Source organism: Ylistrum balloti, unplaced genomic scaffold, assembly GCF_031769215.1.
Source record: "Ylistrum balloti isolate Yb309-2 unplaced genomic scaffold, AGI_CSIRO_Ybal_v1 Utg370416, whole genome shotgun sequence".
NCBI lineage: Eukaryota > Metazoa > Mollusca > Bivalvia > Pectinida > Pectinidae > Ylistrum > Ylistrum balloti.
In genome coordinates, this window is record NW_026782282.1 from 308,575 (window position 1) to 322,432 (window position 13,858).

Sequence of the window (13,858 nt, forward strand, 5' to 3'; positions counted from 1 at the left end):
GTAACTGTCTTATTAATAAATTTCGATTATGAATGTATAAGGGGACAAACACAAAAATAGTAATAAAAGTCTTCACATGGTTGCTGCATCTACATTCAGCTGTATTACCATTTGTTCTAAAACATCGTAATCAAGAGATCTGGCAGGATTTCTCAAATGGAAATGAAGTATGTTTAAATTACGTAAATCTCATACCTAAAAGCATTTGTCATGTATTATTTCTGTCTTACTGATAATTGATTTAAGTGTATTGAGAGAAGGAGAGTTCCTTATAGAAATATCTACTTCATACCACTTTTTTGTTATTGATGAGAAAAAGAATTTCGCACGCTTAAGCGATAACCTGAAGTTGTAGTGATTGGAAACCACGTGAGAATTAAAAGATTTATGTTAAGATTAATTTTCACATCTCAAACAATCAACGATTTAGTTGTTTCATTATTTTAAAGGATCTCTATCGAAACAAAATAGAAACAATGTCGTGAATGTTTCGATACAATGTAAGTTCCCTTTTCATTAAAAAAAAATGTCAATTGAGGATTCGATCCATGCACCTTTGGAGTCGAGAACGGAGAGCTTATCGCTGTGCTTTCGTTACATTACACATGATGAAGTGAAATTTAGAAAGCTTCTTAAGTATGTAGTTTCCTCCATCTATTGAACATATTTTGTGTTTGTGTGGAATGCAAACATGAGTGTAGAAAAACAAAGATGACAATGATGTGGTCAGTACATTAATGGCTGATTACGCTAAAATGCCAAAAATTCAAATATCTCCATATCAACATGCTCTGCACCCTACTCTTATACTAAAAATCACCCAAATAATATACATTACACAAGTCTGATGTTTTATTGAAGAAACAAAGTAACTATTCGCTAGTTATTTTCTGTAAGTGTACGTTAAATATCTTACGACAGATAACGTGCTTTACACTGTAAGATGACGCCTGCAGTATTTGTTTCACATTTTCTATGAATAATGTATAATCGTTACAAAAGCTCATCTTGGAATCAAACAATGATTTCTGGTTAGTCATAGTCAATGAAAAATAAACAAGTTCATTGTAACATTTTACTGCGTTGCGATGATAAAACCTTGAAAAAAAAGTGAAAAGGTAATAGTTATGTCCGCTTTTTCCGATATTCCAATCACCAGCAAATTAAAATCGTATTCATCTAGTCTGTGTTGATTATTTACATAATAAGTAGATCTTGACCAAGCGTAAATCGAAAATATCGGGAAAACCCAATTTGCATATTTAAATAACTCATTTAAATATGTTGTCAAATTTGGACATAGTGACGTTTAAATACCCCCTTTTTTAAAGCAAAGACACGCCCACCATCCTACCTTTGGTGCATTTTTATATTGGTGTCATGACGTCGACAATGGTTTTTGAGTCATTTGCATACATGGTGCTGTTTCACTTCAATATTCAATGCAACGAATAAAATCAATCTGTTAGGAGGTATTCATGTTTAAAATAGCCAACTACGTAGCAATATTTTCGCAAAAAACTGAAATATGGTGAGATTTTGAAGCTATTATGCTCTGGTGTTGAGAGTCTCTATATACGTTACCTTTCCCGTGATACCTAATGATAGCATGTAAAAATAATTAAATAAAATCAGTTAAACGGAAGTAAACACCGGAAACCATTACCACAATTTACAAAATGCAATGCCCGACATTAGTTCACTGTCAGATTTTATTGGTATTCTGAAATGAGTGCATTAGAAATGAATATATTTCAAACACCGCGATTAAGATTTGTCGTGTTGTATATATACAGAATACAAGAGCGTGTTCAATATGTCTTCAAAACGAAGCCAAGTGTGATTTTCCTGTCAAGCATGGGTTGTCACATGAACAAAGTTCCCTGAAAGAGTGCTCCGCTTGTGCCCATTCCCAATCACTTCTATAAATGCGGTCGTACCATGTGCGGTACGGTATACTGAGGTTTTGTACACTGTGAGGATTCCTTGCGGGCACACGTTAACCGTGTCTTTATTTTATAGTATTTATGAATGAATTTCCGTTATTGTCTGTGCAAAAGTTTATCTATATGAAAATGCTTGATTACAAAAGGTTCTGTCTCTAATTCGTTTATTGCATCCTGTCGATATAATGTATCATCTTGGGCCCCTTAGTATGAATGTCAAGGTTATACTATTCAGATTGGTCTATATAGACATGTTTGATATAACCTCGAGAAATAGGCGATCGTGACAGGTACTTATTTTCAGCTTATACAAATAGACTTCTCGGAAAGTGGAAGAAAGTCTGTTGTATCCAGTTTCGAACAAAATATAATAATGCAATTTATATCAAATAAGATCTTGGGAGAGAGAGCCTTTCACGATTCAAGCGGTTGTGATGAAGCTTAGATGGTTTTCTGATGCACAACGTTCTTCAATCTAGAAAAAAATTAAGTATCAACACAAACAGTTCGCTTTATTTTTAACTTGTTGGTATTAATACATTTCAGTGTTTCCAAAAAAGCTCACTTCTTAATATCAGTTTTGCACCCTGACGGCAAAGTCTTTAAATAAACATTGTGTAATTAATATTTATGCGGCAAAATGCAAATAATCTAATAACAACGAAACTAACAATGTATTGGACGTAAATGTGCCAGATGTCAACAGTAGTCATCAATGTTTCATAATAGAAAACAAAGAACAATAACAAACAAATAAACACAAACAAACTGAAACATTATCAGGTTTCCTTTAACTTTATTTTAAACTAAAACACGATACGATAGCAGTCTTTTCTACTCGGAAACCGCTCCTTATGCATTTGACTTTTGCATGGATAACTGTACTCTTGCGTAGCTTTTGGCCCATTTGGCTTTCCTCTCTGCTGTCTTCTTTTCCCTGTTGCGTCTTGCCCGTTCCTGTTTGGCGTCAATAGATGCTCTGTTTATTGGAGGAAGTCGTCGAGGAGGGCCGTGTGTTGCAGCTCGACACGCCTCCCATGAGTATGTGGTGTACTGGGGATATTTCGTTTTGTACTCTGGAACACCAGGGAGAGTGGAAGAAATCGAATTGGCTTCGGATTCACCTTCAATTTGCAGTACAAAAGCCACTCCTCCCTCTCCCTTCCTGGGGACAACTCCCTGCTCCTTCAGTTGCATCAAAGCTGTCTGTTCTGTTTTACGTATTGCGTTCAGAGTAGCACTCAATTCTAGCGATGTCGCGACCTCCTCTCGAGTAGGAATGTTGATTGATGCGACCTACGAAAAAATAATGTTTTAGTTGTAAAAGCCAAGAATCCAAACGCTGCCGGGAACAGAACATGTATCAAATTAAGTATGTTTGAGATTTTTATGTCCATTATTAGAAACGATTTGTTTTAACAATACTTGTACCTTGTTTCTCTTTATCCAACAATGGAAAATCCATCTATCTCGTGTATTTTCATCCGTCTTCGAGTTATTACATCCCATTTTCTCGTCAAATATCTGAGATAACTAGATTTGCGCGATAGTCGTGCAGCAAATTGCGCATAGATACGAAATGCATTGTGACGTCACGAATGAAAATGAATCATGACGTCATAATGCATATCCATCACGAGGTTCTATATTAGTCAAGGTTATGTTCATTATCATCGCCAGTCGCTGTAACTAGACCAGTCCAAATATGGAAGATGACGTAGCAACTGCCATCGAGTCACAAAGTACTGAAAATGTATATTTTTTTCGCAAATGAAAAACCGAAAGTTTTTATCCCGTTTTTGTGGTACTGGATTCGAAACTCCATCCTACACTTTGATATTGTCCCTCCCGAGATGCTGCTGGGTGCACACTTACTATGCGCCCCTTTACTTAGTACATCGATAGGTATCAATAGGGTACATAACTATAACAAAGAAAAAATGACTCAACGCGACTAGAAAATTTGCAAGAATCTGGAAATGTTTTGTTTCTATTTTTTTTTTTTTAATCCTGTTTCTTGGTGTCTTCATTCGTATCCAAGAGTGGCCAAATTCAAGGATAAATTATCTCAAAATATGACCGGCGCAGAAGCCGCGAATCCGCTTAGGAAGAACAGTAAAATGATTAGAATGGCAGTTAGTGATATCTTCCTCGATTTTTTTACTACTTTTTCACATTTTTTAAATATTTTAAAATCTCGTCGTGTTTATGGTGGCTAGTTCAACTTCAGAAAACGAAATTATTTTAATAATAGACATTGTCGCTGAGTTAGCTCCCTGTGATTATCGCGTTAATATTGTATCTATATGTGTTCAAATTTAACGACCTCAGTCGTTTAAGCGGAATATATTTTTATACATTTAGGCAAATATTGTTGATTTGAAAAGCTGAAATAACTATTACAAACCAGGATGAAATGTTTAGAAACGTTTTGGAAAGTTGTAATGAAAAAGATACAGAAGCTATTGAAAATATTCAATTTGAAACTGTTATAGAATTAAAACAGGTTTGCCCATCTTTACAAGTAAATCTCGCCCATAAGACGAATCATTTGGCAATCCTTAAAACAGGGAGAGAATGCACAGACACCCTATTTAACAGAAAAAAAACCAATCCAATTATGATTTATTTCGTCTCGATTTATTTGACAACCCGTTCTATCGATGTGGTCGACGAGGGCACAAAAAACTTTTTTATTATTGTCCTGAATCAGGGACTCGTAAAATCACGGTATTATACGTCCCTGTCTGAATATATGTGGTTCAAAGAAGTACAACGTTTAGAGATTTAATATAGTATACAAAAATTACATGTAAAAGCTTTTTGTGTGATTATGGGCAAAACACCACAACAACACCTTCGTAAGTTTCTCAACCATTAACCTGGTTTTTATTGCAGGCGACAAGAGATTAACTCTGCAATAACAAAGATAAAGCAACATAACGATAATGTACATAATAAAGTTGACCATACGACACATTTCACACAGATAAATATACAAGTACAATACACCTGTGACGTGATAACTAATACGTCACGGCTACAATACTAGTTTACATGTAGCACTGGCTCAACTAATACGTATCACAGTATAAAAAACTACAACAGTTACAGATATAGTTGATACTGCACTGGATATATAAACGAAAGATATTACATATATATAAATGAAATAAGAAACTGTAAGCATTTTCATAACTTTATTGTTGATAGTAAAAAATTGCCTAAGTACATGTCAGTATATAATGTCATCTGCTTGCTACTTTATCTTATTTATTTCATTTTTGACTCCCTTTTTTATTTTTCTGCTGCTATCTGTAAAATTCAATGTGGTTGAAATGACTCGTCTAGACAGACATTTGCACTCCAGTGTTTATAAAATCTGACATCAACTTTCACGTCACTGTCTGGAATCAACACCATACCAACAAAAAGGGACAATATAACGATAGAATTTGACATATCTTTTCATTTATGCATGTATCAGTTTTTACGTAACACCACCGTCTAAAGACGACTAAATTAAAAATACGTTGAAGATGGCCCATCCACGGACTTAAATATACAAGTCCGTGGCCCATCTCACTGAATCATGTTTAGAAATGCAGCTAGACGTTTTAAATTTGCTTGTTACAGCAGGGACGTATAATACAGATATGTATTATACGTCCCTGGTTACAGTAATGGCGTGAAAATTTTAATTTAAGTTTTATCAAACCTGTCTTTTAATGCTAATTTTTTGTTGTTGTTTTACCCGAGACGTATATAACACGAATCTGTCATACTCGAGTGTCTTTTAAGTTTTAACTTCCGAAATTAAAACTGAAGTAGCCTATAGGCCTACAGTGTGTGTGTGGTTTTTTTTTTGTATTCCTACTTCATAGATTAAAGTAGTGCAGAGTACTGCTTATCAGAATGACGATGCATAGACCGTGAGATTACCTTCTGTCAGTGAAAGAAATCCACGAACGATTATTTGACCTGTAAACTGTTGGGACAATACAAATTTATAATGTACGAGACAATATTGTTCGTTCCACGTTTTTGAGAATGTGAACTTGAGCAAGTCTATTGCAATAAATCGATTCTGGATGTATTTCCGAAAGAAAACACACATAACATAGCTTTCTTTCATTATCTGACAAAACTGTTGCTAAAATCCACGATACAGCTTTTATTGTAAAATATCAAACCAGAATCCATAGATAAATTAAGAAGGAAATATACTTGAGGAATTTTGACCAATCAAATTCTTTGAAAGTCTCAAAAGGACCAAGTGAGGGAATGACACACAGGAGCACTTCCGACTTTCATCAAAACAAGTAGATGGTTTATGCTTTTGTTGTGAGCCCGAAGGCGGTGAACTTGATGGCAAGCAGACGATAAGTATGTCCACCTGTGTTTCTGATACTGCTATAAACTACCACAATCTTTTCGGTTACATTTTGCATTTATTGTCTCCAACACAAAAACCAGACGGCAAGAGAATGACAGTCTGAATCATTCATATTTGACATAGATTATGGTTTCTTTGATGCCAATCTAAATCTGCTTATATGATTATTACTTATTTAATATCATCCAAAGCTGTCAGTCCACTAAATAGCCTTTTCAGACAAACATGTGCCTTTTTGTCGCTTTGAAAGAAAAAAAAACCATGATTGAGGCTTTGGCCTGCACAAGATACTCCAGCTGGAATAGAAAAGGGCAGTCTTCTGTCCTGATAATGTTGTTGCAAGGAATCTTTGTCTTCGTTTCAAGAAAATACTTGTCAGAATTGTTCCTTTTTTCCCCAGACGAATTAAATTCGGGGCTTGTCCAAATCAATGGGTTGAAAGAATTGCTGTGATTGCAATTTTGGATTTTCTGATAATTTTAGATATATCCAGAACAGTTTTCAAATACTGATGTCCAGTCTGGTAATTGTCACTGATATTGGATATTAATTATTATTGTTGATAACCTTTGATAAAAAGAGTGGATCATCACGGCTTTCACATAATAATACAATGTTACAGTTCGTCTCTGTCACATGTATTGTAGTGGACGGGGCATGTTTGTATGGTTAAGTTAGTTATACAGACTGTGCTGCACTGTTTGGGATCCAATTAACGTGATGCCCCAATTATCATAATTTTTCTGGCGCCACAATGCACACAATTTTTTTGATAGTTTTGCAGATATAAATGAAAATGTATTTGTTTGTAGTCTATCAAATGCAATTTTATCCTTAGGTCCTTGATGTTAGGAGATACATATCATATGTCCCTGATGTGAATGTAATATTAACATTTATTTTTGCAGAAAATAAAAACGTTATATACAAAAAATACAGTATCATCATCACAGTAGTCATGGTCATATAGGTGCTTTTTCAGATGACAGTGATCAAAGAAAATAGAGGTCTTAAGGCCTACGTTCAGTAACAATTAAGTAAGACATTATTTGCTTCATTTTGTTGTGTTTAGAAAGAAAATTTACACTTACGTGTATAAATTTGTTAATTCAATATTCAAATTATGTCTAGTATATGATATTAAGTAAATATAAAATTGTTCAATGAAATCAGAGCTGTACTGTCAGATACAATGCAGCAAAGAAATGATTTACTGAAAAACAGAAAGACCCACATCAAAAGATTTAATTGTAAAAAAAGATTATTCTCTTGCATTAATTACCATTTTGATTAAAATCATAGATAAAAAAATATAGTACTCTGGGTAAGAAAACTTGTTTTTACGGCAAATTTAAACATTTGTTTTCAACAAAGGACTCATCAGTTTACAGAAATACTACTTCAGTGGTTATTTCATGTTAAAGATAAACACAAAAAATCAGATGTTAATCCATTTATGAAAAAGAAAATAACAGACTCAGTTTTTCACGATAATGGGTCCCCAATCAATGTATTATCATCTGTTGGTTATGTTGCTTTAGGCTTACAGATGTATGGCTTTTGGTTTCAGTGATAACAGAGGTTGAAAAGAATATCTAATGAGTATGGCAGGTACACTGGATCAGATAACCCTGGAGATGGGAAAACAACTAGAGTCCCTAGAGTAAGTTTTGTTTTTGTTTATGTATCAATATTAGAATTTTAGGGAGTAATATGGGTTGAATATCTCGATCACCATTGATATCTTCCGGTGAGTCTTGCTTCAGAGAGCTTTAGAATTACCCTGACATACAAAATGTCCTGTTATCAGTTCATGCCAAAACCTTAAGGAAAAAACTGGATCAGTATGGAATTATCATGATCCTTTCCTTTTCCAAATTTTGAAATCAACTGTTTTCGGTATAGATATTGCTCAGTCCACATAAATTAAAAAAAAAAAAAATTCAATAAACATAAATTCATATGGAAAAAATTGATGACTGATCTGATAGAATATTGATCCATTGTCACATGATCAGATTATTTTAATAATTGTTTATTTTCTTTGTAGTTGGTTCCATCCAGGTGTTGATAGACACACAGCTGAAAGTTTATTGTTACAGAATGGAGTGGATGGAACATACATGCTTCGACCAAGTTCTAAAGCTGGGGAGTATGCATTATCAGTCAGGTATGTTCAGTACTGTATCAGAGATCATTTTCGGGAATTATTCATACATTTTGGAAGAAATTTTGATTTTAGGAAGCCCTTAGAGTGAAACTGAAAAATAATGACAAGTTGCATGAATCATCGGATTATAAAGATGCCAAAACCAATGATTTGGAAATATTTGTGAAAATAACGTTCTCCTCCACTGACTTGAAATTTAAAATGCAAATTAGATACAAGCATTTTTCACGAAATCACGATTCAGTCACAAGTGTTAGATATGCTACATGTACAACACAATTGAAACAATAAAAATTTTAACCCTCAATTCTGTAAAGTGTTATTGAAAGCATGTTCATATCATATTTTAAAGTATTATTAAAAGTTCTAACACAAAAGTGCAAGTATGTAATTACATATTACACATCAGTGTCACACTGGTTTACCTCTATTAATGTCACCTTTGTTTTACAGGTGTGATAAATCAGTCAAACACTTCAATCTGTCTGTTGAGGGAACTGACTTCAAATTTGGACATGGTGAATTTCACAGTATGAGTGAACTTATCAATCATTTTGCCAACAAGCCTTTAATAGGTGCTGATTCAGGTAAGAGAAGTATAAAAATCTCAATGTGATCACAATTTTTTTTAAAGTTCTCCAGATTTGTTATTTTTTTCATATTTCTTTGTTCTTTACAGAAATTGTTCAAATCTTATGGCTTATGATAGGTCAGTTAACAATTTTGTAATTTCTGCTGTTTTTAATTGATTAATCAGCATTACGGATGTAAAAAGAAATCAGCTTTTGTTGACAAATTGTTCATTGAAAATTAAGTACACACAGCTTGTACATATGACAGTGAAAATTCCCAATATACAACACACTGTGTATACTAGTTGTTTGTTCTTTTTTATCCCAGGACAATTGACGTTGCTGAATTACCCCTACCCACGTAATATAGAGGAACCTAACATGTATGATACAATACGAGTCCACGCCGAGTTTAGCACAGCAGATGACTTCTCAAGAGGTCCAGAATTCGCAGTATGTACAATCCAAATGTCTGTGTGACAATCATGATTGTTTAGAAAACTGTCACTATTGCTTTTTAAACAGATTTTGAAAGTTGCTTTGGCGAAATGAAATGGTCAGTATTAGGATAGCTGAGATTGATGTAGAAGATGTGTAAAAATTTGTAAACAATGTGTTGTTTTCGAACTTTTTAAAATGTTATTGTCAATAACTGAATTTTACATGAAAAGATGTTTTGTGTAATTTGCCATTTTGCTTTTGATATGGTGACTTTGTAGAGGATTGATACTTTAAATGTTGCAATTTTTGACAGAATTTTCATGCAATTTCAGATCAATTCTAAAGAGGGTTTTCTCACAAAACTTGGAGCTAGGTTCAAGGTAATGATTTCTTTGTCTGTCTTATATCTTCATCATATTTCTCTATCTGTACAATCTTAGGTATTTGTTATGACTAGAGTCTGAGTATCACGAGACGAAAAACATACCAATATAGCAACCTGACTTGTCATATATATATTTACAGTTGTATCATGAAAGTCTATGTCACAACAGATCAGTGATCAAATATTGATGAAAGGACAACACTGGTCAAAATTGTATTTTTGTAAATATTTTTGGATTGGATGAATTTTAACAAGAAGAAAGTGTGTCTTGCTTTGGCATCAATATTTTCACCATATTCTGTTGTCTTAGAGACAAAAAGGAATTGTCAGAATCTATAACACAGTTGGTTATCGGTTTCCGTTTCAGTCTTTGGTTGTGATTATTTCTTGTAGACTTGGCACACAAGGTGGTTTGTACTACAGAAGTTTGAACTTCGGTATTATAAAAAGAAGGAGGATACTCGAGCTATCCGAGCCATGGACCTCCGAGAATGTGAGGAATGTAAACGAGATTACACAAACAAAGGCAAATTTAATGTTTTCAGGTAATAATTGGAAGAGTTGTTTTAGCAACTTAAAATTTTCTACATGTCTGGCAATTGGCATGCCCATCAATGTTTGTTATGGTTTCAGTAAAAAATAACTATAATTGTGACAATATTTTCTTGTTAAAAGCGATCTCTTAAATGTGATTCAGAAATTACGCGTTGTACCTTGGGTTTACAGAATGGTAATTTTTGAGACAGTATTTCTCACAGACAGAAAAATATCAGTTACATCAAATTGATAGAATCTGATAAACGTGTCTGAAAGTAAAAGAGATTTTACAAATATACCTTAAAGTTGAAATATTACATATCAACAATTGTCTTACAGGGTTGTTTTCAAGTGGAGGACATTTTTCATGTACTCCACGACAGAACAAGAGTGCAATGACTGGATTAAACTCATCAACTGGAAGTTGGTACGTCTCTTTCTTTTGTTTGCATCCTCCAAGATACATGTGCATAGTCTGTTGAATAACATGATACTATCATCTGTGGTCACTTTAACACAGCATATGACGTTTACTGTTGGAAATTAGTGGGACCACAAGCAAATGAAGTGATAATGACTTTTCACTATTGTTTGTTAACTTTTTTTACCAGCTTTTGTCTTCTGCCAAAATCTGAACACAATTGATCTTTTGTTTTGTCTGATGTATTTTAGTCGGACCTCCCCACAAAATCAGCTTGATGTGATCTTAGCTGTTGTTCAGATGTTAAACTCACCCCAAAAACAAAATATCCATATTTGGAAAAGGAATTGAAAAACAACATATTTTGGTCCCTATTTGGAATACTTGAGAACCATTATTTATAATTAATCAACATTTAGAATTACGGCAACTATTTTGGTCTTTTAAGAAGTCCATATTCACCATTTCATGATGTGTCTATCTCGGCAGAAGATGAGAAGTATTGTTCATATGTTGCCAATACTTGGAAAAGAAGAGTCACAAGCTTTGATTTATCAACATTAGAAATAAAAAATAATGCCAAGACCCCGATTTAGTGTTTAATTTAATAAAGAAGTGTCAAACAGATCATTCTGGTAAATCAAGTGAAAACATTTTTTATTCCTTTTTTTTCAGAAAAATACTCAGAGGCGACCATGATTTTTGCTGAATTTGTGAGAAATGCTGTATGAAATTATTCTAGTAAGTGGTTATGAGTGCAATCAAAGAGAAAAAGACTTCCATTTTAGAAAGTGTGATGCAGTTGGTTTGTGTAGATTCCAACATTTTGACAGTTGTGTCACATTGATCATTCATTGTTAGCATTTAGTTGTCAGCTTTAAAAAAAGGTTATTTTCATCAATAACATCAGACATTTCTGGTTTTCAATCAGCAAATTGCGAGTTCAGCAAGTAACAGATTTCAAGAGTTTGCTGTTCAACAGAGGACATTCATCAGAAATTTAATGTTTAACAGAGGACATTCATCAGAAATTTACTGTCCAACAGAGGACATTCATCAGAAATTTACTGTCCAACAGAGGACATTCTTCAGAAATTTACTGTTCAACAGAGGACATTCATCAGAAATTTACTGTTCAACAGAGGACATTCTTCAAGAGTTTATTGTTAAAAAAAGAACATTCTTCAGAAATTTACTGTTCAACAGAGGACATTCATCAGAAATTTACTGTTCAACAGAGGACATTCATCAGAAATTTACTGTTCAACAGAGGACATTCTTCAAGACTTTATTGTTAAAAAAAGAACATTCTTCAGGAGTTTTCTGTTCAACAAACGAAAAAAAGAACATTCTTCAGGAGTTTTCTGTTCAACAAACGATATTTTCAAGGATTTACTGTTCAACAAAGGACATTTTTCAAGGATTTACTGTTCAACAAATGACATGCAGGCTGTAAGAATATGATCATCACATGATGAGTGCCTCAAGAGTCAACAGTTCATCAAACCACATGCTTCAGGAATTGAAGATTCAACAAAAATTGTTTGTGTTTCTTTCAATCAAGCAACATGCATGCTTCAGTAATTAACCAGCCTGGAAGATAGTATGCTTAAAGATGCTTCAAGAATGCATGATGATGATAGAGAGCAAAAGTAGATGATGTTTTGTCAACAATTTGCATCAGTGATTTTTGATGTTTAATTCTCGTTGATATATTGTACTAAAATTATAGTGAAACAGCCAGTGTTGCATTGTTTAACACGTAGTAAGTTTCCTGTATATGTCGTGTGCAACATTTTGATACAAATGTTCGATTAATCAAAGTGCAATTCCCAAGCTTTACAAGTATGTATTCACTGATATTGCGTTCTCCCCATGCTATTTTTTTCGCTGTACTTTCATGTTTTCTCAAAATGTTTTGACTGCCACCTGATTTTCTCTCTTTTATGGTACAGAGTAAATAAAAAACAAATTTATATATATATATACAAAAGCATAAAATGGTTTAGAATTGAAATCTCTGTTTAAAAGTCAAATGTCTATTGTCTTATTGAAGGTAGTTAGATTTTATTTGAAAATTAAAACTTTTTTTTTAAGCTTAAGGTGAAATTTGCACAACTCTTGAAATGTTTTTTGTTAAAATATTAGATACACAGATTTAAATCAGCATTAAATGTTACTCATAAAGTAATTCTGTTTTGCTATAAACTTATGTCTTTATATACATGGAATTATATATATTTGCTGGACATCTTGAATACACCTCATATTATGGACACCTCTTTTCCGTATGTTAATTCTTGTGATGATTTTCAGGAAGTGATATATTTCATTTCAAATCAGCAAAAATGATTTTTCAACTTTTTTCTTTTATTCTGAGGGGGTGGGGGATGGGTGTTTTAATTGTGCCTTGTTTATGTCGTAGATAAATATCTGGTATATTATAAAGATTGTTCATATAGAAAATAATTTGAAAAATAAAAAAGCCTCTAAATATTCCTTTTAAGTGTCACAATATATGATTTGATGGAGACAAAGAAAATTGAAAAAGAAATAAGCTTTCATGTTTTTGGAACCAAAATTAAGGAAAGACAGTTCTTAAATAAAAAAAGACATGAGTGAACTACTGTTCTCAGCATTGATTATATTGTAGAAAATTGTCAAACTGACAAGAGATTTATACTATGTTCAAAGTAGTTATTTTCAGGTTTTAATAAGTTGTATTTATTTGAATGACACTTGAGTAAAAATATCAGTATTCATTTTTTAACAAATATCAAAATGTTATTTCAAAACAGTCAGCTTTTGTTGTTATTATGAAAAGAGGAGTAGCATGCTAGTGATTTTTGGGACTCGGATAATTGAGTCCTGGACTCATGCTTAATCAGTGGGACTCGCTCAAATTTTCAGACCCAACTGTATCTCTCTATGTCATGAAACTCCCACAAAAATTATTGTTATACAATGTGTGAAACATGTAATTAAAGTTA

The 13,858-nt window shown here is 33.2% G+C and overlaps 2 protein-coding genes across 2 annotated transcripts; one reads left to right on the forward strand and one right to left on the reverse strand.

Annotated features, from left to right (window-relative positions):
* Window positions 1-2,798: 2,798 nt before the first annotated feature.
* On the reverse strand, window positions 2,799-3,455 carry LOC132554566 (uncharacterized). Its single transcript, XM_060218891.1, has 2 exons — window positions 3,378-3,455; window positions 2,799-3,242 (listed from the first exon to the last, which is right to left on the reverse strand). The coding sequence occupies exons 1-2, from the start codon at window positions 3,453-3,455 to the stop codon at window positions 2,799-2,801; spliced, it is 522 nt and encodes a 173-aa protein (XP_060074874.1).
* Window positions 3,456-6,289: 2,834 nt separating this feature from the next.
* On the forward strand, window positions 6,290-11,624 carry LOC132554562 (dual adapter for phosphotyrosine and 3-phosphotyrosine and 3-phosphoinositide-like). The gene is made up of 9 exons (XM_060218886.1): window positions 6,290-6,332; window positions 7,913-8,005; window positions 8,393-8,512; window positions 8,966-9,099; window positions 9,413-9,537; window positions 9,858-9,905; window positions 10,304-10,455; window positions 10,787-10,874; window positions 11,544-11,624. Exons 2-9 carry the CDS (start codon window positions 7,941-7,943, stop codon window positions 11,565-11,567), a joined length of 756 nt encoding a protein of 251 aa, XP_060074869.1. The 5' UTR covers window positions 6,290-6,332; window positions 7,913-7,940; the 3' UTR covers window positions 11,568-11,624.
* The last annotated feature ends 2,234 nt before the right edge of the window (window positions 11,625-13,858 follow it).